At 41.6% G+C, this 26,163-nt stretch overlaps 1 protein-coding gene across 2 annotated transcripts in view; it reads right to left on the bottom strand.

Annotated features, from left to right (window-relative positions):
* Positions 1-26,163, bottom strand: part of Trank1 (tetratricopeptide repeat and ankyrin repeat containing 1) — an 87,562-nt gene that overhangs the window by 52,397 nt on the left and 9,002 nt on the right. For both annotated transcript variants that reach the window (XM_076577217.1, XM_076577216.1), the window contains exons 2-3: positions 3,612-3,738; positions 207-357 (exon numbers count right to left, since the gene is read on the bottom strand). In XM_076577217.1, the coding sequence (XP_076433332.1) occupies positions 207-357; positions 3,612-3,738 (278 nt within the window). The remainder of the gene's footprint in view (positions 1-206; positions 358-3,611; positions 3,739-26,163) is intronic.

Here is a 26,163-nt window from a genome sequence, read left to right as displayed (position 1 = left end):
AAAGCAAAATAAGTCATTAGTGTAATCAGACTTCCCTGTTTTTACAAAAACACAAGTCACTGAAGCTTCCAAAATGCTTTCTGGTAAGACCAGTTTCTTTCCAACTGAATATATTAGCCCCAAATGAACACTTAGGAGTCATTTTCCCATGAGGCATTCTGGGTAAGTAACAAAAAGTGAAAATACTTTCTCTCAGTCTGACTTACTGCTCATAGTTGTGAAGATCCCAACAAGGAAATCAGGAACCTGCACTTGGTCTTGGCTTCTCTGCAAAAGTCGAAGACCCTCAAAAAACATTCGAGCGGCTTCGTAAGGCTGGAGCAAGTGCAGCAAGGAGTAACCAGCTCGGTAGTAACCCTGGAAAAGGACAAAGTAAAGCTGGTGTTCCCACAGCCTGACCTGGTGCTGGGGAGAAAACAAGACCACGGTGTGGGGATATCAACTCCAGAGGCCTCACCGTGCACAAAGAAGCTCTCCCCTCTCTCTTGCACTCACTCTCTATCTGTGTTTGTCTGTGTGGGGGGAGGCGGGGGCCGCTTGTGTGGAAGCCAGAGGTCAACTTCAGGTGTCTTCCCCTATTGCTCTCCGCTTTATTTTTTTAACAAGAGCTCTCATTGAACCATTTCTGTGAGATTGACCAGCTGGCCAGCCAGCCCCCAGGATCCACCTGGTGCAGAGGTTACAGGTATGTGGGTACTGGGTTCCAAACTGAGGTCCTCATGCCTACACAGCAAGTACCTCCCCCACTCCCGTGTCATCCCCCAGGCCCAAGAAGGACTTCTGAGAAGCAGCAGGCGCAGGCACAGGCACAGGCTTCCCACACTGTACTCTGTGTCGAGCCTTTCTGATACACCTTAGCTGTCAGGAAAATGTGTGACCATGCCCAACTCTATCACTCTGTAATATCGAACGTGGCAGACAGAGAGGGAAGAAAGCAGACTGCTTCAGTCATGAGTATGGCTTTTGTTCACTGCTGATCACAGTCCGGGCAGGAGAAGGAAAAGTGTCCTGTGGTTGGTGTTCAGGAAAGAGTGAGACTTGTGTGTAAACACAGAAGTTGTTCCTTTTGCTCAGAGTAAACACAATTTTCAGTGTGTGCAAGGAAAAACTGCAATGACGAGCATTGAGAGTTACTCAGCTCTGTGTTATAAGCAACAGGAACAAGAGGCAACATTGTTTTCTGTAAAAAAGAAGAAAATCACAACTAAAAGTGGGAAGAGTCCAAAAAGATGGCTCAATGAGTCAAGTCACTTAATGACAGGCCTGATGACCTGAATTTGAGTCCAAGACCTACACGGACAGGCAAGACCAACTTCAAGTTGTCCTCTGACTACACACACACACTATATATATATATATATATATATATATATATATATATATATATATATATATATATATATAATAACATTGAAGAGGGAAAATGGACCAGGCTGCAGTGGCACACACCTTTAATCCAAGCACTCAGAGGCAGAGGTAGGTGGATCTCTGTGAGTTCGAGGCCAGCCTGGTCTACAAAGCGAGATCCAGGACAGGCTCCAAAACTACATGGAGAAACCCTGTCTCGAAAAAAAATAAATAAGAGGGAGAATGGTCTGATTTTATAAACACTCAAGTGCAAGGCTCCACATAAGAGTGAAAGGACACTGTCTCTCCCATTCTGTCACCTGCAGTGGCAGGGACCCACCAAGACTACTACTGTCAGAATTAACAGAAAATGTTCACAACCTGGGTTCATGCAAAAGCAAACATTTAGAAATTCCACTTAACCTTGGATCTCTCAGTATTTATTGATCTGAATTAACTTTTCTTTGAATGTCTAAAGAGCTCAGGTAACAACTTGAAACAAAGGGAAAACTATATCTGCACTGTGTTGGGTTCTTTGGGGTTTTGATTTTTTCCCCCAACCATGTGAGCTAGCACAGAAGTTTCCATTTATTTGTTTCCTCAGATCTAAACTTCATTTTTTTATTCTGTAGGGGTGAAGAGGATGGAAATATTCTATCCCCAAACATGTTGCTTTGACATAAAGATTATTTTAAGATGTAGGCATTTGTGATTCAAAAGAGTAGAGTAAAGCCTTCCTGGAGTATCCCTCTCCCTACACACCGACCATCAGCCCTGCGGTATCTGCTCACAAACCTGCTTCCTAAAACAGCCCTTACTTTCCATCTGTTTCCCTCACAGGTTGCAGCCCCTACACCTAGGGTCCATTGTCTTTTCACTCTTGTTAAAAATAGCATCAACTTTCCGTCTTGTCTCCTTCATTAGAATCTTCTAGGGAATCCCCATTAAAAACATAGCAACAGATAAAACTAAACTGGGAGTATCATTCATAACTTTCTCAGGCCACAGCCAGAACTGTGGGAATGCATGCCAAGCCCAACTACTCCCCACCCTAGCATACCTCTGAGCAGAATTCTCAGAAATGTGCTTCCATTTTCAAGCTCAATAACTTCTAAAGTATCCATTCCCCACACTAGGGATGTAGCTCAGTAGAGGAGTGCTTTCCTAGCATGTACTATGGGTAAATGCCTACTTATAATGTAAAATATTCAAGCCTCTCTCTTAATACTTGAGTCATTTGTGGCTCCAAGCTCCCCACATCTTCCCATTGTGTTCTGTTGACAACTATTTTGTTTAGTATCTCCTTAATTCTTGCTGCCCTAGGCATCATCTCATTTTACAGTTGAGGAACCTGAGTTTATAGCTAGAATCTCTCATGCACATCACAGCATGTAACAGAAAGGCTAATGTTTGGTGCTATTCCCAGTTTATGGAGGAGCCTTTCTCAACTACTCAGACCACTAATTTAACACTCCATAGTCTGTTGCCTCAGATAGATACAGACTACTGTTTAACTTAAAGCCTCATATTTTATTTCCAGGCTATTCTTCTCTTCAGTTTGGGAATGAATTACTCAGGGTCTGACATGACGTCTCTCCTTCCTTTTGTGTGTCTTGAAAGTGCATTACAGGGTCAGCACTTGGGACATTTCAACTGAAAAAGCCTCAAATTAGTGCTTACCAAACTGGGCATAGTAGTGCATGCCTTTAATATCAGCACCCAGGAGGCAGAGACAGGTAGATCTCTTGGAATTCAAGGCTAATCTGGTCTATATAGTGAGTTCCAGGCTAGCCAGGGCTGCATAGTAAGATCCTGTCTAAAAAATAAAAGAAAGGAATGCACACACCACCACCACCACCACCACCTACTGATCTTTGTTAATAGCCTTAAAGGGTCTCATTAGCCTCTCAAACTTTCCTGATCCCCTCAAAGGGTCTGCTTTCCACTGACCTGCCATCTCAAGTGGAGTTTTGCTATAATGAGGTTCAAGCATCTTCGTCTAACTACATCAGGTCTAAGGAGCTCTCCAGCCTCTCACTGAACTCCATCTACCAGGGAGTAGGGTTCCACTCTCCCAGGCAGCATGTCTCAACACTCACCACCCCTGTACCTACTCCTCTTGAGGCAAGGCCCCCCCATCCCATGGACCTCTGTCTGAAGAGCAAGTGCATTCAGGGAGAAGCATTCCTAGAACATCCACTTTGACAAGAAAAGGAAGAAAAACAAGCAAAGTAAGAGAAGGAAAGCAGACACTGCTACCATACCTTCACATAGGTCGGGTCCCATTGGAGACACTCCTTGGCAGTAAGAAAAGCCTCGTTCCATTTCCCAAGGCTGTAAAATGCATTGGATTTGTTGCACAATATCACAGCCAATTCCCGAGGGGGAGCCCTGTGAGCAAGAACAAACCAGAAATCAGCAAAGCCATCATTCTGCAAAATTAGGGCACAGTCCTCAAAGGCCACCACTCTGGAGCTGGCTGCTGGCTAAAACCAGGCAGAGGGTTTTAGCAGGAAATACCTGTTATGCATATAATATCTGTCTTTTGTAGCCCCCTAAAAAGGCTGGAGTATTTACAATGTACAAACCTGTGTTTCCCTGCTCCCAAATACTTTGTTCATACTTTTAATTATAAATGCTTTCAATATCTTAATTCCATCCCCAGACTGATCTCTACAAATGTCTTTATTTGTAGAGAACGTTGGTAAAAATATAAAAATGATGATGCCATATAGATGGGGATGGGAAGGCATTCCTACCAAGACTTTAAAGAGTGCAGATGTGGCATGCACACTATATCATAGGAAGAACCTCTCAGAACACATGATTACACAATCTCCATTGCCAACCCTGAGAATAGGCTAGTGACAAGTGGCCTCTGCAGGCTTGAAGGAAGGCTCTATGGGCAGGGAATTGTAGTGGGTAGCCATTCCAGCTTGGATCTGGAAGTTCCAACCCCCATTGAGACTCTGGCAACTGTCACGCCTACGAAGTGGGGCCAGGGGAGGCGCCTGGAGACCCGAGAGCTGGATGGGCCAGCGCTCTCTCTGCACGCACGTTCTCTGTGCAGGGACCCTGAACGTTGGAGGTGGACTGAGCAGAGCTCCAGAGAACACTGCTGGACTGAGATACACCTTCCCCAGACCCTGCGACCTACCTATCATTTAATTTGTGAGTTACGCCATTAAATAAATATCCTTTTAACTATGTGGAGTGGCCATAATAATTTCACCAATATCTGGTGCCCAACGTGGGGCATGAACCCACGACCCTGGGATTAAGAGTCCCATGCTCTACCAACTGAGCTAAAAGGAACAACAGCTGCAGAGAGACATTGGACGACAGACAAAACTCCTGAGCTAAACCAACTGGTTTATTTCAAGGATGTGCTGACCTCAGAATGGAAACCTGGATATGTTCTACGTTGGGGAAGGGGTTTTGCCTTTGTTTCTGCAGGAGAAGAAAAGCTATGGATACCAACAAAATTAATAAAAATTCAATTTGAACAGGAAAAACCCCTTGATGAAGAGAAGTAAAAGATCATCCACCAATGTGACATCTCTACAAGTTGTAAGAAAAATTTAACAATCAAAGGGTGGGGTAGGGTTCTGTTTTTGTCTTTCCAGGATAATAGAAATACCCATCTTCCAAAACTCATAAGGCCTTGGATATCCGGATGTTTACAGCAGAAAGAAAGAATCTGTTGGTACCAATCTACACATGGTAAAAATCTCACTGTCTAACATGTATCTCTCTATCAATCTAGAAAAGTTGTGGTTCCAATTCAATTATAAGCCAGGCTGGCATTGGAGATGGAATTGGCTCACTCCTTCTCTAAACCCAAGCATATTGCTAAAAGAAAAGTTTGAGATATTCTTCAGTCCCGTATCAGAAGAGCCCTCTGGTGTGAGACAGAAGGAAACCAATAAAAAGAGACCATTGTCTTCTAAATTCTAATTCTCTCCATGCTTACTCTTGATTTCTCAGAATCCTTTCTTACATGCTATGTCCTCTTTAAATCCAAACCTCCCATTTTTGATAACAAATAAGTTTTTCCAATAGCAATCTCAGAAAGTCTCCAGAAGGAAGATGGGGCCCCAACAACAACAACTCTACCCAATCCAGAATGATGCCATGGTAATCGTCATCATACTACACTTCTTGCCAGAATTTCAGACAATCTTACCCATTACTCTAAAACTTGCTGCAGAACCTACAGTTAGTCTAACTGAGATTTAACTATCTGAGCTTTCTCACAGTACCCAACAGAGATAACATCACCCCCTAAATGGCAGGAAGCAATTCTAAGAAAACGATGTCCCTTCTCCCTTAGGTTTCATAATTCTCAGGGTTATGGATGATGGTTATAGGGTTGGGGTGGAAGAAAATATTAGAATCAGTATTCTAAAAAAAAAGGGGGGAGAAGAAATGGAATGGATAGGTATAAGATATGATGGTAAATCATTGTATATACTAGTAAACAAATTTAGTAAAATAGCAACCTTAGATAATTTGCACTGTAATTTGTACTGTTATGGATTCTTATATGTTGATACAAATGTAAACTATTTTTTACTCCTGTTTAAGATAATTTGTATATTGATACAAATACAGAACTATATCTGTTATAATGTACATATATTTCTACTCTTATTTGAAACATTTTTATATTGATACAAATGTAAATTTATATCTGTCATACTTTTATGTATGTTCTACTTCTGTTTAGGATATTCAGTATATTGATATATATTTAAGATTATTGTCATATTGCATATGGCACTATATATTCCTACCTCTGTTATAAATATCTTGTGTATTGTCACAATTTTGAAGTCATCGTTCTTCACGATACATTTGCTTATAGACTGTTTACCTTGTTTACGTGAAGCCTTAGTCCTTAGGTTATTTCGGTAGATAAGTAAGACTTATAGATTTATAGTCACCTATGCCTGTCATCTCTATAGTTACGTTTGTTAGGTTATCCAGATTTACAGATACATAGGTCAGATGGACAGGTAATCTTCAAACACTTCATAGACCTAGAGAATATGGCATTTAAATAACTTAGAAATCTGTTGATGTGAGACACAATTGCTCCTGGCTGCACCAATTTGATCCCGAGAGAATGTTGGGCTTCTAAGACATTTCCATTTGGAAGTTTGTCTTCTTGGCACAAAATGGCCTAATGGGCAAAGAACTGCCCTTGCCTTGACGGCTGACAGTACAAATGCAATGCTGCCCTTCCTGGACAAGTGGGACACAAGGAAAGCGACCACTATACTCTGCCAAGACAGGGTAAGATGGTCTTTCAGAATTCCTGCTTCTGAAAATGGTCTGCCAGATATTCTAGGCCTGTAGCCAATTTGAATGCACCAACAATGCTGAGAAACATTAGGTGACTGTCCAGGCTGCCAGCTGTCTTGGTCTACTCTTGCAAGATTCCCGAAAGTTGCTTGCATCCATCTACCATTTCTCAGGTACCATTATGTTCCTTCTCAGGTCTTTGATGTGGTTAAAGACTAGATAGTTGTAATTTCCTCAGTTATGATAAGAGATAAGTTAGATATAAAACCTTAAACTCACAAATATAAGATAGGTATGATATCTTCTTTAATATTGTAACTGTAATTCTTGCTTGATAATTGTTTTGTCATATGTAATTTTACCATATTAAAATTAAAACCTTCCTTTAAAAAAAAAAGAAGAAAAGGGGAAGTGCTGTGGATATCGCTCTATATAAATAAAACACTGATGGCCAGTGACCAGACAGGAAGTATAGGCAGGACAAGGAGAGAGGAGAATTGGGGAAACAGGAAGAAGCAGGGGGACACTGGAGCCACTGCCAGCATGTAAAGACGCCGGTAAGCCACCAAGCATGTGGCAAGGTATAGATTTATAGAAATGGGTTAATTTAAGATATAAGAACAGTTAGCAAGAAGCCTGCCACGGCCATACAGTTTATAAGTAACATAAGTGTCTGAGTGATTATTTTATACTTGGACTGTGGGACTGCAGGGCTTGGTGGAACCTGGAGAGAAGCCCTCCAGCAACAGGGAATTCCAGAGTACTTGTGCCCATTGTGTGGATTAAAGGGAAGACAAGAGTTTTGGGTGAATGAGGCACCAGCTCCTAACTCCTGCTTGTAAGGAGGGACATAGTTGGAAGACAGCCAAAGAGGAGCCTTCTGAAGCACTGGGGGGCGGGGTGCAGGGAGCAAGGGCCACCATGCCTGCACCCAGGGCATACAGAGCAGCAAGGTTAATGCTGGAAGCAGCCTGGAAGAACAAAGAAGGTTCCAAATGCACCAGTATCAGGGGAGCCCAAGTGCCACTGGGATGTTAGACACTCGGAGGGAGAAGACAAAATTTGAACTTTGTAAAACAAATTGCTAAAGGTCTTATAATAAAAAATCCAGAGCCTGATATTGGGGTGAAAGCTGAAAGATCATAGACGCAAAGCAGGCCACAGCCACCACCTCTTACTTCACCAGCTCCTCAGCCTGAAAGGGCTTCAGTCGAAAGAGCTTCCTCTGCCTAAAAGGCTTTAGTTCCTGTCTCCTCACGCCTTATATACCTTTCTCTGCCCACCATATCACTTCCTTTTTAGTGCTGGGATTAAAGGCATGTGACTTCTCAAGCAAAGGCATGAGATCTCAAGTGCTGGGATTAAAGGTGTGTGCCACCACTGTCTGGCCTCTATGTTTAATCTAGTGGCTTGTTCTGTCCTCTGATCTTCAGGCAAAGGTTATCAGGGTACTCATATCGCTCCAGGACTTCCTTTTCATTTTATAAGTGTAAAAATAACAAGTCACTATGCAAAAGAATTATCTACATATTATAGACAAAAACAAAACACTGCAAAAATTATCTCGGTTACTGCCTCCATTCTCAACCTTCTGTATGTCTGCCTTCATTAACTCCCAACTACCCTTCCACGTGAAAGGATGCAACCCCAGACACAGGAGGCAGTGGAGGAGCAGCAGATGATAAGCAAAGAGAGAAAGGAATAAAAGACAAACATGGGAAATCTCTCACAAAACAGAGAAGGCTTTGGATGAGAGAGACCCCCACTACACAGGTGGCATCTACCTGTAGGAGGGACACAGTGCTTCCTCTCAGAGCTCCTCTCTGTGCCCCTCCCCGCCCCCACCAGCAAAGCAGAAACCCTGCTAACCCCAGACTTCTGGCCTCCAGAACCCTAAGAAAACAAATCTATAGTCTTAAGCCACTAATTGTGTAGTGATTTGTCCCTGAAGCAACAGGAAACTAATAGAACAATAATGCTGAGGCACCGTGTGCTTTTTCGTGCATACAGAGAACTTTCCATAAATGGCATAATAACAAACTAGATACAGAAGCAGGCAAGATTTACAAAAGCAAATTTCTTATTATATTGTTTCTTTTGAGAAATATATTATTCAAAAAAACATATCTCCGTGCATCTATTGTTGCTATTTTAATTTTTATTTCTATGTGAAATGCACTTTTGTAATTGCTATTTCAGATGAGCTTAGCAAGCTAGAGGTTTCATCCTATTGTTCATGTGTGTGCCGCTGTTCTTTGTTCTCCTGCTTCCAACTGCCCTCCCTGTATCCACAGCCTACCCTGGCTAGGTCTCTTCCTTCACCTAGATAGTCCCCCAATATTTTATACATCAGTATTTATTTTCTCAGTTTTGAGTTCTAACCAGACTATATTGACAGTTATAGCCTATAGAAATAAAGACTCTCTGGCATTCTTGGTCATTTATAAGCCTGTGTCACATAGTATTACTATGTTTGAAAACAGGTTTCCTAAAGCTGAAGAGTGAGGAAGGCCCAGTGAGCCTTAGAGCCTGTAGTGTGGCCCTGTGGCCAGGGGGAAATACAGAGAAAACCGACAAGACAAAAGCGATGACAATGAAGAAGCTTGGGGGACCAGTCACCCCGAAACTATGACCTGTACCCGATGGGAGGGAAGAAGTTCTGTTGGGTTTCCTAGCAGACTCCGTTTCCCTGTCCTAACAGCATCCCTTGACCTCCTGTACTAATGAGGAACAGAGGACAAATGGGAAGTGCTATGAGAAAGGAACCAGAAACTGGGTGACAAGGCACGTGGAGAAACCATTAACAACAAAGGCCTTCTTTAGTCAAAAGGAAACAAAGCCTAGAAAAGCTGAACACTCACCCACACTGTATAACTGCCAAAGAATCTGGATGGCTTCATCATACGTTTAAGAACCTGGGTGCCAGATTCTTTCAACAGATGAACATAAACAACTAGGCCCACCCTGTAGAAAGTGGAAGGCTGGCCACCCTGCTTGCTACCAGGCCCATGTGGGGTACAGTCACCTTCAAGCCTATTTTGTGGAGTCCACAGAAGCAATTCATTCTAACCCCACCCACCTTGAGAAAGTACACCCTACCCACATCGCCTGCCAAGGCAGGATGTCTGAGAAGACCTTTCCTTTCTCAGTTTCCCCATGGCAAGAAGATTCCATTTACTCAATGGCCTGCTAGAAGCTGCTTCCAAACACAGGACAATGCAACCCTAGAAGGTGCTGAGCACTAAGACAGTCACATTTACTTGTCACCACAGCCCATGAGGAGATCTAGTTCCCACTGTTCATGTGTGAAAACAAGCTCAAGGAGGTTCAAGTCACTTGCCTATGGATCTGCAAGTGATACTGTTCATTTTTTTACCCCAGATCTGATCAATTCCAAGTTTCTGACCTAGATCCTATGCATGTCAGGACAAGTAAAATTCAGCTGACAGTCCTTCTTTTGCTTATAACACACTGACACAGAAATGCACTGTGGCTCTGAAGACCTCATCTGTACATGGATAGGTAATGTTCCACCGCTTCTCCAGCTCCTTCCTTCTTAAAATTCTAACACAAGCCTGGGAACATTTGACCCAGAAGTTGCTTATACCCTCCAAAAAGTCCTTCCTCTTTCCAGTCGTAGCCTCTTCTGCTCACTGTTACAGCTCTGTGACCTCGCATCCAAGGCCACTTAAATAACTGCTAGATCCATTTGAATGTCAGACTTGGAAAGGGTATAGATGACCACCTCACATTTGTCTCAAAGGTTGGGGAAAAGGGTCTGATACCCCTGGCTATATGATGGGGACTCTAAATATGCTGAACAAAGGCAGGAGCAGAGAGGCCTGAGAAAGTCTTAAGAAGCGACTACCAAGGATACAGGGAAAAAGTGGGGAGGGGTTCAAAAGAGGTAGCCCTTCCAGTACAGTAGTAATGAAGGCGAAGTGGTGGGGAGAGTATTAAATAATGACAACACAGGCATCCATGGATGCCATGTACCTATGGGGTCATAAAGTCTGTTGAGTGTCTTGTTGGCCAAATAACTTCTTGGTTCTGTAATAATTCTCATTGCTTTTATCATTTCAAGTCTTGTCAAGGAGTTGGAGGAAGGACCAGAACTGAGCAGATATGATAATGGCTTAGTTTAGACACACATGAGCTGGCTGGGAAGGACATTTCTGAACCTTTCTGCATTCCTTAGGTAGAACTTTATGAAAATGAAGCCCATGACTCCTATACAAATCAGAACACAAAACTCCACCCACACTTATTCTGTGATCTCCAAATTGCATGACTTGCATTTATTAAGAAATTACTAAGGGGGATGTGAGAAAATGTCAAGAACTGATTTAAATGGTAACAAAGCGGTATGTTTCTCTTCCAAATACTGCCAGCCATTTGCCCAACAAATATTTATCAAACCGGCCATTACCAGAGAGCTAGAACATGAAAATCCCCACAACTGATAAAGGGCTAATACTTGTCCTTTAAAAATACCTTTCTATTGCTAGAAAAGTCCAACCAAGCAGCTGTGGTGGTTTGTTATAATGACAGCATTCTAGATGCTAATGCAGGATAATGAATTTGAGGCCAAGTCTTTATCACACAATGAGACAAAAATTATTTCAAATTTGAGAAATTTAATTCAAATTTGTTTACAGAGGAAATAGCCTCATGGATGTTTACCATAGTGATAAATTGGAAATAATCCTAAATGTTTCATCATTCATAACAGATTTAAGTCAATTATAGATTATCCATGTAATAGAACACCATACATCATCTATTTTAAAAATCATGAAACAGACATTTAATGACAGAGTAAGTTAGTAAGGAAAAATATGGGCTAAACAAAGTCATACAATCCCAAACGAAATTTTCACTAGATAATGTATTGAAAATATGATAAAATGGCAGCAGCCACACCACTGAGACTTAGGTAGGGTTTTAGTTTTCCTCATAGTTTTTCCTAAATTTTCAACACTTTACAATGCATGACCTTGATAATCAGACCATAAATGTTATCAAAATGAGAGTGTAAGAGTTTAGCTGGATCCTAGCACAAACGTTTCTTGGATATTTAGAAGTACAATGACATTTGTCATTTCAGAATGCTTTCACAGAAACCTACAGAGCTCCAGATAGGTGCTGCGTGGGCAAATGCCGAAGACAGTTCCACGCCACCCTCTACATTACCTCCATGTACCACGTCAAAAGGAAAGATGCTGACTACAGCAGAGACTGCAACTTCAGACAAAAATCTCTCAAAAGGTTCCTTGCTAGGCAACTTCCTGAATCTCTGCTATGGGACTGACCTCCAAGGTCAGGATGATAGGACTCTGGTTCCTTATTAAAAAATAATAATAATAAATTGAGAACACAAAAATTTGTGAGGCTGGAGATACGGCTCAGGATTAAGAGCCAGCGCCCACATGGCAGCTCCCAACTCTCTGTAATTCTCGTCTCAAGGGATCTAACACCTTCTTCTGACCTCCTCTGGCACTGCACACACAGTATGTACGGACATACATAAAAGCAAAACACCCATACACATAAAAATAATAAATCATTTTTAAACATTTTGTCAACTAGTTCTTTAGACAAAAGCAATATTTTGGCTATGAGAACTGTGAATCTGATTTGCTCTTTTTCCTCTGAGACAGTCTTTGAATTCTCTTGTCTTCGTGTCTATTTGTCACAGAGTGAATCCACAGGAAAGAACACAGGGTATGTCTGAACTAGCCTATTGCAGCTATCCATGCAGACTGGGAGCTCTGGTTCCCATCAAGCCAGTGTCTGTTTAAACGGAACTTTATTGTGGATTCCTGAAACAACAGCAATGAAAACTGAATGACGCTACCTTCTCACCTGGTCTTATGCCATACAAGTTTGGCTTTGTGACCAAAAATCACGTAGTCTCTATTCCCTGCTATAAAAAGACAGAGGTGTGTTAGCCTATGTCTTCTCAACCAGCCAAAAAGCTGAGAATTCAGGATCCCAAAGATATTAAGCAGAATTCTGCTCTCAGGAGACTGTCTTAAATAAGAGACTCCACTCCAGAAGGAATGTCTATGCCCTGACTTTCGTTAGCCTGGTTTGTGCTGGGAAACCCTCAGCTCAGAATCACGTGCCAGGTGTCACAAATTAGTGGATCTGTAGTTCAAGGTATCTCCTATTTCCATGTGTGGACAGAGACATTTGCACCTAACTTTAACCACTTGTGGCACCACGTGTGGCAACAATCGACTTTGCCTGGACTCTCCTAGTGTGTCTCTGAGAGTAAGTTTGGGGTGGCAGCTGCCACAGCTTCTACAACTTCAAGAACACCTCTGGTTCTCCGACCCAGCTGTCGCTCTAACTTCACTGCCTGCTGACAGCCTGTTGATGACAATTAACCTGTTTGGCTTTGGTTTTGATTCCTGTATACCCTGACCTACAATTCTCTTTGCACTTCATTATGCCTGCCCCAACACAAAAATGTTACATGCTACTGAAAAGTTCTCAATGAACTTTGACCAGCATGGCCAAATGTTCGAAGCTCTGCTGTGCCCTGCCATATGAATTTAAGGATAAAGGGGGAAGTAGGGATGGAGAAAGAAAGGGAAGCCCTTCAGTTCTTCTCAGTCAAATCTTGTATCTTTCAGTTGTACTTCTAAAAACCATCCTACATTCCATTCTTAGTAAATTCTTCTTAGTCCAGAAGAAAAAGGGTTAAAATTGTTCTGAACTGTTCATAGGACTCCTAAATTCAGCACACCCATTCTAACACTTTCCTCTTCCACTGACAGCTTCTGATTTGCTCATCTTTTGGTTTGGTTTGGTTTGGTTTGGTTTGGTTTGGGTTGGGTTGGGTTGGGTTGGGTTTGTTGTTTTAAGAGGGTTTCTGTGTAGCTCTGGCTGTTCTGGAACTCACGCTGTAGACCAGGCTGGCCTTGAACTCCCAGAAATCTGCCTGTCCCTGCCTCTAGGGTGCTGGGAATTAAGGTGTGTGCCACCACCACCACCGGGCTAATTTGCTCTTAGCAGCTCTTTCTGACCTGTCACCTCTAAGGAGAAACACGGGTTACCTGGCCTTTGCATAAAGGCCATTGAAGGGCTAGAGCCCCAGAATATGGCCAGACCAAACTCTGAGTTGCAAGCAAGTTTCAGCTAGCAGAGGCTGCATTCCTGCTCCAGTTGTAGAAACCCAGTTTCTTGTCTGTTTTGGTTTTGTGTGTGGCTTGGAGTTTGAGCCATCTGCTTGGATATGCCTTTGGTTTCAAACTTTGGTTAATGTTTAGAGCACTACATCAACTTTTGTTCACTTTTTTTCTCCTGAACTGAAACAGAGCTATATATCCAAAAAGAAGGCAGCAAATTATTTAATACATTTCAAAGACAAGCCACTGAAATCCAAATCTGGCAAAGAGAAAAAAATTTAATTTTCATCTTGGCTACAAATCACTCCACATTATGGAAAAATGCAATACAAGTGGTTAGAAAGCTCAGCCCCTCACTATCACTCATGCTGTAGCACAGATGTGAAGAGAATTAAAAGTGACTGAATCTGTCTTACAAACTATCCTGAATATACCTCTAAAAACTATATGAAATCTGTCTATTGATCTCAGAATATAAGAGGCCTGGCAGGGATGACGGTATTCTAAAGAGTTACACAAGCCCCTTCCTTTGGTTATAAGACTACTGAAACAATGGTCTCCAAGAAATTAGAATTTCCCAAGGAGTCTCTCCCTAGGAGAAGGAAAAGGCTGAAGCCTGGTGCCAGCCAGATAGGGAACTTGCCTCTGTGAAAGAAATTGCACACACTTCTGACAATATCACACCACCTGGCAGCAAGAGAGAAGAGCCAAACCAATGAGTGGTCAGTGAAGGGTGTGTTCACACCCTGACTGCAACTGCATGGCTATGCATACCTCTAGTCCTCTACATAAACCACCCACAAGTCAGGACACTGGACACTTGGGCAGAGGCAAGAATGCCTGTGGATACTTTAAAAATGAAAAAATAGAAATAGATTAATATATCAGGGCACTAAAAGTGACACTGTCCTGCTCTAAAAGAAAAAAAGAAGAAACATTTTACTAGTGTTTACCCTAGATATGTAATCTTCACATATGTTTCCCAAAACTTCTTGGTAAAAGCATATAATTTCTCTCCAATCTTAAGACATAAAATTCCCAGTCTCACTTAAGAAACTTCCATAATGAAAACCTTGATGATTGTCAGGAGAGGAAAAGGCTAAAAATATTTGCTGTCCATCTCATTTAAAGCCTGACAAGGGTTACTTATGTGTTGGGGGGGTTAATTTCTTATTTTTATGTAGATGAGTGCTTTGCCTGCATTTATGCCATATACTATGTGTGCATAGGGCCCACAGAGGTCAGAAGAAATTATCAGATCCCCTGGAACTGGAGTTACAGATAGTTGTGAGCTGCTATGTGGGTGCTAGGAATTAAACTCAGGTCCTCTGGTAGAGCAGCCAGTGCTCTTAACCACTAAATCATCTCTCCAGCCCCCCAATAATGAGATAATTTTGAAGGTTAAGGTCTTTTTAATCTCTATGGTCAATTCAATTTAACTGAAAGTTGATACTCAGTAAGGTAAGCTTACAATAGAGAAACCTGCATACTGTGTTTACCATGACAGTTCAAAATAGTCATGTTATAGAATCTGCCTAAGTAACAACAAGAGATGAATGGATAAAGAAAATGTGCTAGAGAGGCTACAGAGATGCCTCAATGGTTAAGAGCACTGGTTGCTCTTCCAGATGACTTGAGTTTAATGCCTAGCACTCACATGATGGCTCACAACACAACCATCTGTAATTGTAATTCCAGGAGATCCAATGCCCTCTCCTGTTCTCCACAGGCACTGAACACACAGTGTAACAAACATACATGCAAACAAAACACTCGTATACATAAAATAAAAAAATAAATCTTTTTTAAAGTAAACAACTTTTTATCCACTGATAAACGAACAACTGTGTGAGAGATGTGTACAATGTAATGTCAGCCTTTAAAAAAGAAATTCTGACATAGTCTATACCATGGATGAACCTTTAAGGCAATATGTTGATGAAATAAACCAGATACAAAGAGACATACAATGTATAATTCCACTTCTCTGGGGTACCACTGTAGTCAAATTCATAGACACAAAAAGCAAAGCCGGGCGGTGGTGGCGCATGCCTTTAATCCCAGCACTTGGGAAGCAGAGCCAGGCGGATCTCTGTGAGTTAGTTGGAGGCCAGCCTGGTCTCCAAAGCGAGTTCCAGGAAAGGCGCAAAGCTACACAGAGAAACTCTGTCTCGAAAAACCAAAAAAAAAAAAAAAAAAGAGGTTGCCTGGAGTGGGGAAAAGGAGAAAGGGAGAGTTGTTAGGAACATGGAGGTTGTTTTATGAGTGAAAACATTCCCTAGATCAGCTGGACAAGATGAAGATGATTGAGATCCTGTCTCAAAATCGAAAGGTAAGATGGTAAACTATGTGGCTCTTGTGCACGTGTGTGTGTGTGTGTGTGTGTGTGTGTGTGTGTGTGTGTGTGGCAGTGCTAGTGATCAAATCAGGTCACTGAACTGGTTAAGCACTCTACCACTGAGCTTGCAGCTCCAGCCCTTGGTATTCTGAGACAGGACCTTGCTTTCTAACTTGGGTCCTTCAACTGTGGATACCACTAGCCTCCATCTTCTGAATGCTGGGATTATAGAATGGGCCGCCATACCCCATCTGTTTTGCATTTAGTTTTTGTTTGTTTTTTTAAATAAAAATAATAAAACAGAGGTTCAGAGAAAACACTAGTACAGTGTAAAAGAGTATTTTCTTGACTTGTATTTCTACTTAAAAAGTATTTATTTCCTCATGTACACTAAGCTATGCCAAGATACCCAGAAGCTGACAGGATAGCAAGCCTCCCCATCTCTGATAGTGCTGAATGACATGCACCTCAGGAAAGAAAGGGCAGGAAGACACTAATTGTTTCTGAGCCATGCTGGGGTTTCTGCCCCACTGACATGACCGCAGCTAAAACCTATCCTGTAGCAGGCATCACATGCTAGGCTTACAGTACCCAACATGTACCTCCAGTGGTCAAGAAAATGAGCACATTATATGATGTGTTATTAGTAAGTGTATATTATCACCAGATAATACTATCAACAATTATTGGATAATTATGAAGATTTTATAACTGTTTTTGTACGTGTCTTTCAATAGATAAGTCTGCATTTGTGAGTGCATTCCAGGGAATAGAATCACTGGGTCATGGGGGGAGAACACACTGTTTAGTTTCAGTAAATACTACCTGTTTTCAAGTTAGTTCAGTCTATGCTCTCAACAGGAGAATATTAGAAACATAAATCAACAACACTTTTTTGATGCTAAGTATTATCAGTCTTTTCAATTTAACCTAAAGTGGTATCTTGTGGTTTTAAAAAGTATTTTCCTAATGACTGATACTGTGAGTCTTTTCCTGAGTATATTGGCTATATGAATCTCACCTTTTGAAGTTCCTAACTGACCCAATCATAGGGCCATGTTGGGTTTGTGTTGCTGTTGTTAGATTTTTAAATAATAGCATGCCTTTGGTTGTGTTGTTTTTAATAAATAATTATTAGCTAACAGTCTATCAGACCTGTGTTAATTAATTTTGTCAGGAAACAGTATCACTACTAGACAGCTGAGAGAGAAGTGGGGTCTGGACAGGGACTTGACACCTGTCATTCATACAAGCCCTAAGCAGATCAGGAAATAAATTATCTAAAGACACCTATTACTAGTAAGTGGCTTAGGAGATCTCATTACATTATATTTTGTTAGATAGCATGGTGCCAGTGTGTGGTTTTGTAATTAAAAACTAAAAATAGATTAAACTTTTATGGCAGAAATGTGACAGTTGACACTTAACAACAATGATGTTTGGAACTTGGGAAGCTGACACGCTCTCCATTTGGCTGAAATGAGCCATTCTCATGCCCTTTAAAGTAGCTACTCCTGCTTAACTAAGCCCAATTTTGCTTCTGTTATCCACTTCCAGTGCCAATTCCCTTGGCATTAAGAGAAGCTGGCTCGACTCTAGTTGCCAAGGGTTTGATGAGCAAACTGTATCTCCCTGCCAGACTGGTTCAGTACTGAGTGTAGATTTTTCTGAAGGACTAAAGAGATACTTTTTGAAGGACTCTGAGACAGTAGGGGTTATTTTTTCTTGTGGGGGGGTATGCATGTTCATATGCACAGGAGTGGGTATCCATGCATGTGTGTGTCAAGGGAAAATTATGGGTGTTGTTCCTTAGACACTGTCCACCTTGTTTATTTTTTTTAAGACATGATCTCTTAGTGGCCTGGGTCTTACAAATTTAGCTAGACTGGCTGGCCAGCAAGCTGCATGGATCCATCCATCTCTGCCTCTTTAGGGCTAGGATTACAAGATGCAGCACTGGGTCTGGATTTTTTACATAGGTTCTGGGGATGGGCCCCAGGTCTAATGCCTACAGTGCAAGCATTGGCTGTGGGATAAAGCTCTTGTACACTGGTTTAATAAAACAATGATTGGCCAGCAGCCAGGCAGGAAGTATAGGGGGGTGAGCAGACTAGGAGAATGCTGGGAAGAGTGAGGAGACATCAGCACCACCAGAAGAAAGAAGATACTGGTAAGCCACAGCCACGTGGCAACTTATAGATAAATAGAAATGGGTTAAGTTATAAGAGCAAGATATCAAGAAGCCTTCCATAGACCATACAGTTTGTAAATAATATAAGCATCCATGTGTTTACTTGGGTCCGAGTAGCTGTGGGACTGCAAGTGAGAGAGATTTGTCTGAACTGCTGGGAGGGTGGAGGGGGCAGGCCAGGCAGGATCAGAGAAACCTTCCGAATACAAGCATTACATCTCCTAAGGCTACCTCTCAATCTCAACCTCTCAATCTTCCTAATGCTGTGACCCTTTAACACAACTCCTCATGTTGTAGTGACCCCCATCATAAAATTATTGCTACTTCATAACTGTAATTTTGCTACTGTTATGTATCATAATATAAATATCTGATATGCAGGGTATCTGATATGCAACCCCTGTGAAACAGTCAGTTGGTCCAGGAGTTGCGACCCACAGGTTGAGAACCACTTCACAAAGTCATCTTCCCAGCTCGGCAGCAGGATCTTTTTTTAAAAATCACTTTTCTAAGTTTCCAGAGAGCAGCTATCTGCTACTTCGGGCAATATGGAAAGAAGGCAATGAACCTACCTTGAGATGTGTAGATGTGTGGCTCTAAATGTCCTTCTGCATTAAGCAGAAAGCCAAACCTTGAAAGAAGAGGACAGAGTCCAGAGAATCACAGGGCAGTTGGTGGGAGACATTAATCTGAGGAATGTAGAAGTTCTGGACTTATATTTATGAGTGTGCACCAGTTAGGAATCCTTTTGGTTCCCAGAACATATGACAGTGTTTGAACCAAGAGGGGTAATTTTCTCACAAAAACAGAAGCTAGACAGGAAGAGCACACCTCCTCATCTTTCTGTGACAACTGGCTTTATGTATGCCATCAGGCTTGTCCTTTCGAGGATGAAGAAACTCTAGGCATTATCCTAAAGGCAAGAAGAGGGGGACGAGAAGAGCTACCTGGCTCCTGTCACCACTCAATGTTTATAAGTGAGTAAAACTTTTCCCAAGCCCCTCAAGTAGACTTCCTGAGTCCCACTGGTGAGAGAGAAATGGGAGTAGAGGGAAGGAGGAGGTCAGTATCTGGCTCTATAATGGTAGCTATTCAAAGAGAAGATTAACAGAAGCTGTAGGGTTTCCAACAGCAAGGTGTCTCCAAATGAGCCAGAGTCCTTACTGCCTACCTATTTCTTAAGAGTTAACAGCACAGTAGCTTTGCTCTGGCTGCTGCCATTCTATCTAGCTACTATGCTGTTCTAAGAACAGCTTGTCCAATACGGTACCACTAGCCAAATATAGATACTAACACTTCAAATTGGATAAAATACAATTAAAGCACCCATTATCTTTTAATATGTATTTTTATATGTGATGAGTGTTTAACTGCATGCACATATGAGCCTGGTGACCAAGATCAGAAAAACATATCCCTGGAAAAAAGATTCCCTGGAACTGGACTTATAGATGGATATGAGCTGTGGTGTGGGTGCTAGGAATTCAACCCAGGTCCTCTGCTAGAGCAACAAGCACTCTTAATATCTGGGCCATCTCTCCAGCATAAAGTTCCCATTCTCCAATCACTCGAACCACATCTCAAATGTTCCATGGCTACATGGCTAGTAGCTACTACTGTTCTTTTAAGAGTGGTTCTAAACTATTTCCACCATAGCAAAAAGTCCTACTGGGGAGTGCAGTTCTGGGTAGAACTGTCACCAAGGTGAAATGTCAAAATATTATTTTACTAAGTAGAAAATTTAGTCTCCACCCCCTGTACAACCAATGTATGAACATCCAGGGCTGGATATTTCTGTGCTCTCTGAACTATCCTGTTGCCATCTTGAGCATCATGCTTCTTTCCATTCTGACCATCCCTTAATGTAGAACAAGCAATACCTGTGATCATGGGCTAAGTTCTCTTAGAACAACTCCTTGAAACACAGTTTGGACTAAAATGTGGGGGTATTCGGTTGTGCTAAGCAAACTTAACCCACATCTCCTAGAGCATGCCCTCTCTGTCTCCAGAGCATGGCAACTAGAAATGTGTTGCTTCTCCAAATTACTAAGTGTCTTTTCTACCCAAATCCAAAGATAAGCAATGACTAGCAAAACCAAAGTGCAATCCAAAAAACCACTGCTGACAACGCAAAGCAAACATGAAGGAAATGTCCTGACATGATTTCATCGGACAGTTTGTTTGTTTGTTTGTTTGTTTGTTTGTTTGTTGTTTGAGAGCAGTATGGGGAAAGGCCTAACATTTTACTGGTTTGTTCCAGACTTAGCTTGTTGCTGTGCAGATTTTCAATACAGTCAATTTTTAGATCATAAATGTCCCCTGACACTCAGACTAGGACTTGACTCAACTCAGACTGACTCACTCTTGTCCCTTGGCTAAGCAGTACTTCAAAATATGTTTTTCATTAAATTTCATTTTACAAATGGAACAGCTCACCCTGTTAACTTGACACTGCTGTATGACTTGGCATTTACAAGCTGAAATTAACACAGGACTAAAATAACTTGTATCTGTCCAACCTGAGGAAAGAGATTTTTAAAGAAAACTAGAATATCAATATACTAAATTTAGTAAACATATACATGTAATCCTATAGGAACTTTTAAAGAGAATCTTTATTAAATATCTATGAACACACTTAAGTTTGCAAGACTTATAGGAAAAGTAAACTAAATTTTTCTCACCTATCACAGTCTCAACTTTTACAAATACCCTGCATTTCTGTCTGGGGAAATTGATGACTATAAAATGTCAGATCTTCCTTTATTAATGATTATACTTCAACAAAATTTGATTTAAAATTTAATTACATTTATTTATCTATGGGGGCTGTGCTTTGGCACATGCATGGAAGTCAGAGGACAACTTGCAAGAGTTGGTTCTCTCCTTTCAGCATGTGCCTCCAAGGATCACAGTCAGGTCAGGAGCCTGACATTGCCCTTACCTGCTGAGTCATCTCACCAACCCCAATTTGATCTTTTAACTTTTACAAAGATGTATAAAGAAATTAATGAAATATATCTCAAGTTCATCTAAGAGATTCAATAAGCCAGAGTAGCCAAGGTATTTTTAATAAGAGAAATATTAAGGTAAAATATTCTTTAGCATTTTTAATGTATTTGTAGAAACTTACCTACATTTTTTTGAAGTGGTGCTAACTTATAAAATAATAAGCATGTGAATGAAACAGCACAGAATATCCAAAAATAAATATATGGCATCAAATAATTCCCTGTGGATAAAGGTAGCTTTTAAATAAACTGAAAGGAATAACTCATGACTTGGTAGAACCTGGAAAAGGAATTTCCCCTTCATACTCTGTGGTAGGCCAAATAATGGATGCTTCAAAGCTATCCATACCCTAGTCACCAGACCAGCTCCTGTGAATACATCACACAGCCAAAGAAACTTTACAGATTTATTTTTGTGTACCTTAAGACAGGAATATTCCCCTGCGTATGTGGACGAGCCTTATCTAGTCACAAGATCTATAAAAGCAGGGAACTCCATAGCTGCAGTAGTAGAGATACCAGAAGACAAGAAAGACCCACAGCTTCAAGCCTGAAAGGTTTCTCCTACTACAGGCCTTGAAGATGAAGGATCACAGAAAATAGGTTCCCAGGGGCTGGAGAGACAGCTCAGTGGTTAAGAGCAGTGTCTGCCCTTGCAGAGGACCCACATTCAGTTCCCAGAACCCACATGGTATCTCACAACCATCCGTAACTCCAGATTCCAGGGAAACCTGGTGCCCTGTTTTGGACTCCATGGCTCTAAACATGGACATGACTACAGACCAACACTCATAGCCATAATGTTTTTAATAGAGTAAAGAAATAGGCTCCTAGGTGATAGAGCATGGAAGTTTAGGTCTATGGCCACAGGGAACAAATAGATCCTGCCAACAAAGTGACTGAGTAAGCTGTCTAGACCACACAGGTGTACATATTTGCCTAAGGTCATTCAGTCAGTGCCTTTTACTACATCAGTTGTCCCATCTTCAATGAAGCATTGAGAATATGTAAGCACAAATTTGAGATCATCTTCCATGTTCTAGGGAGAAATCTCTTCATATCTAGATGATGCATATAGACAGCTTCAATCTGGGACCTACCTACCTCAACACCCAACAAGGAGCTTGTTTAACAAACTAAAGAGCAGTCCCTGACAAAAGCCACCTACAGGAGAACTGGTTTCTTTTAGCTCACAGCTCACATTATATAGTCCATCATGGCAGGGAACTCAAGGCACCAGGAACTTGAGGCAGCTGATCTCACTGGTCACATGGCACCACAATAAGGAAATAGATGGGGATGAATGCATGCTGCTGTTAAGTTCCCTTTCTCCATTAACACAGTCCAGGATCTCACCTAGGGAAATAGTGCCACCCACAGTGGACAGGTCTTCCACCCTTAATTAAAACAACAAGATAATCCACCACAGGCATGCCCAGAAGCCTATCCTCCCATCTCCCAGATTCTGTCAAGTTGACAAATAACATTAGCCATCAGAGCACCCTCACAAAAATATACTATACAATATTTTTTACAAAAATACTTTAGATGATCTCTATGTGCTGATATGGAATCATTTTCAAAATATATTTGAAGAAATCAGGTGCAGAATACTGTGTGTATTATGCTCCATTTTCTGATAAAATAAATAATACATAAATAATAAGTAGACAATTGTTGACTAAGAATATAAATATGCATTTGTTTATATATACATAAATTCTGGCTCAGTCAGTAGAGTGCTTGCAACACAAGCATGACAAATTAAGTTCAGATTCCAACACTTCCATAAAAGAGCTGGAAACAGCACCAGTGTCCAAAACCCTAGCATTGGGAGCTGGAGACAGGCAGATCCCTGGAGCTCACTGGTTAGAAAGTCCAGCTGAATTATTTGTAATAGCCAGAACCTGGAACAACCTAGATGCCCCTCAACCAAAGAATGGATAAAGAAAATATGGTACATTTACGCAATGGAGTTTTGCTCAGGAGTAAAAATCAATGATATCATGAAATTTGCAGGCAAATGGATAGAACTAGAAAATATCATCCTGAGTGAGGTAACCCAGACTCAGAAGGACAAACAAGGTATGTACTCACTCATAAGTGGATACTAGATGTAAAGCAAAGGATAACCAGACTGCAACCCATAGCTTTAGGGAGATTATCCAGCAAGGAGGACCCTAGGAGGGATGCATGGATCACCCACCAAAGGAGAAATAGATGAGATCTACATGAGCAAACTAGGGTGGGGTGTGGGGTAAGAGAGGACAAGGGACTGGGGATGTGATCATAGGGGACTGGGAGTTTTGAGCTGGAAAAGGGACAAAGTGGGAGAGCAAGGAAAGAGATACCATGATAAATGAAGACATCATGGGAATAGGAAGAAACAGAGTGCTAGGGAAGTTCCCAGGAATCCACAAGGATTACCCCACCTTAAACTACTGGCAATAGTCGAGAGGGTGCCTGAACTGGCCTACTCTGGTGATCAGATGGGTGAATACCCTAACTTCCGTCCAGTGACTGATGGAAGCAGATGCAGAGATCTACGGCCGGACGCCAGGCCAAGCTCCAGAAATCCAATCGATGAGAGAGAGGAGGGATTCTATGAGCAAGGGACACCGAGATCATGATGGGAAAACGTACAGAGACGGCCAGCCAAACTAGTGGAAATGCCTGAACTGTGGACCAATAGCTATGGAGCCCCCATGGTACTGGTCTAGGCCCTCTGGATAGGTGAGACAGTTGTTAAGCTTGAACTGTTTAGGGAGCCCCCAGGCAGTGGGATCAGGATCCATCCCTGGTGCATGAGCTGGCTTTTTGGAGTCCAGTGCCTATGGTGGGACACCTTGCGCAGTCTTGGTGCAGAGAGGAAGGGCTTGGACCTGCCTCAACTGAATGTACCAGGCTCTGCTGACTCCTCATGGGAGATCTTGCCTTGGAGGAGGTGGGAATGGGAGGTGGGTTTTGGGGGGAAGGCTGGGGGGTGGGAGGAGGGAGGAGAGGGGGATCTGTGGTTGGTATGTAAAAGGAATAGAAAATTTAATAAAATTTTTTTTTTTTTAAAAAGCAAGTCCAGCTGAATAGTGAGCAACAGGTTCAACAAGATAGTGATCAAGGAAGAAACCCAATGTCCACTCCAGGCTCCATGGACACATACACATAACACAGTATTAACTAACTGATTAACTCAAATACTTTTAATATCTCGAAGGACCCATCAGAAGTAAAATTACTTAACCTTACTGGAGACAGGGAAAAGAGTAGAGGAAGTAGCTTTATCTTCATAACCATTTTATGTTTTACAGATTCCTAAATTACCAAAATTCAAAATCATTTTAGTAAAGAAGAAAAAACAAATTAGTCTTTTCTCACATTTGAGAAGGGGACTCTAATGACACTAAAAGCGGCAACCCTGAGGAAAGTGACAGACATGAGTCCATCAAGGGACCAGGAAGTCACTGACAGCACTAAGGTCAGCAGAGTGTGGCAGTCATTCTCACCTACACTGGTGGCCAGACAAAGCATCGGTCAACAGAAACATTCAATGTTCAAACCTGGAGCATAGCTTTCAGTTGTTGGGAATTTGTTCTTCAAATATGCTTTATTCACTGTATGATTCCCTGTAAAAGCAAAAACCATTCAAATGCAAAATTAAACAGATAAATTTATGTAAAGTGTGGGACATCTTAGAGCAGAACAATACTAAGATATTTAAAATAAGAGGTACATCTATATAAAGTGTAAGAACTGTCAAAATATGCCATTAAAGTGAATAAGGCAAATTGGAGGGCAATTTGTAGAGCAACTTGGCAACTTGGAGAACAAGTGAGAGAACTTAAAGGGTGTGTGTGTGTGTGTGTGTGTGTGTGTGTGTGTGTGTGTGTGTGTCTACAAGGACATTTAAGAAATAATAAAATGGGGCTGGAGAGGTTGATCCATGGTTAAGTGTTCATACTGCTCTTCCAAAGGATCTGAGTCCATTTCCCATCACCCATATTGGGAAGTTCACAACTGCCTTCAAGTCCAGCTCCAAGAGATCAGACACTCTTCTGATTTCCACAGGCACTGCACTAATGTGCATACATACACACACACACACACACACACACACACACACACACACACACACACAGTAAAAAATAAAATAAAATAATCAAAGTAGCGGTCTTCATGAAGGAGATATAGCAATGGGGAGAGTGTTCCTGGACTGTGAGAGGTTAAGCTTCTGTTCAGTCCCTCCATTTGTGGTAACTCGTTCCTGTTGCTTTAGGAAGTGAATGTGCCACCTTGCTAAATATATCCACTGAATCACAGAAAAGGCTTAATAAATGATGGTTGGACTCCAACTGCTACAGCCCACAAAGCCTCTGAATGTGGTTCAGGCTGGCATTTTTTTCCTGCTCACTACTTTTATGAGAGTAATCCAAAGCAGCTGCAGAACAAGAGGAAAAATGTGCTGCATACTTCCTATCCAACAACCCTGTGCTAAACCATTCTCAGCCATTTTCCAGGAAATATGAATGAAAAAAAGTCAATATAGGAGACATATAGTTATTTCAATTTGACAGATCAGGAAACAGGCTTACATAGGAAGGAGCCTCCTTGAAAGGTACAAGCTCAAGTCTGAAACCAAACTCTGTGCTCATGATCCCTCGGCAAGACAAGGAATACAAAGGGTGACAGTGACTAGAACAACATAAAGGATGAATTTCAAAGTTGAATGCAAAGCCTCAAAAAAATCAACCCAAAGAAACAAAAAATGTGCATCCATACCTATTTCAAGACAAACAAGAAAGTGGGCATGGGCCCAGCTACATGGTATGTTCATCCACA

The sequence above is a fragment of the Peromyscus maniculatus genome, chromosome 7 (assembly GCF_049852395.1).
Source record: "Peromyscus maniculatus bairdii isolate BWxNUB_F1_BW_parent chromosome 7, HU_Pman_BW_mat_3.1, whole genome shotgun sequence".
Taxonomy (NCBI): Eukaryota; Metazoa; Chordata; class Mammalia; order Rodentia; family Cricetidae; genus Peromyscus; species Peromyscus maniculatus.
Note: the sequence above shows the minus strand (reverse complement) of the source record. Positions and strands in the feature narration are given on the sequence as shown.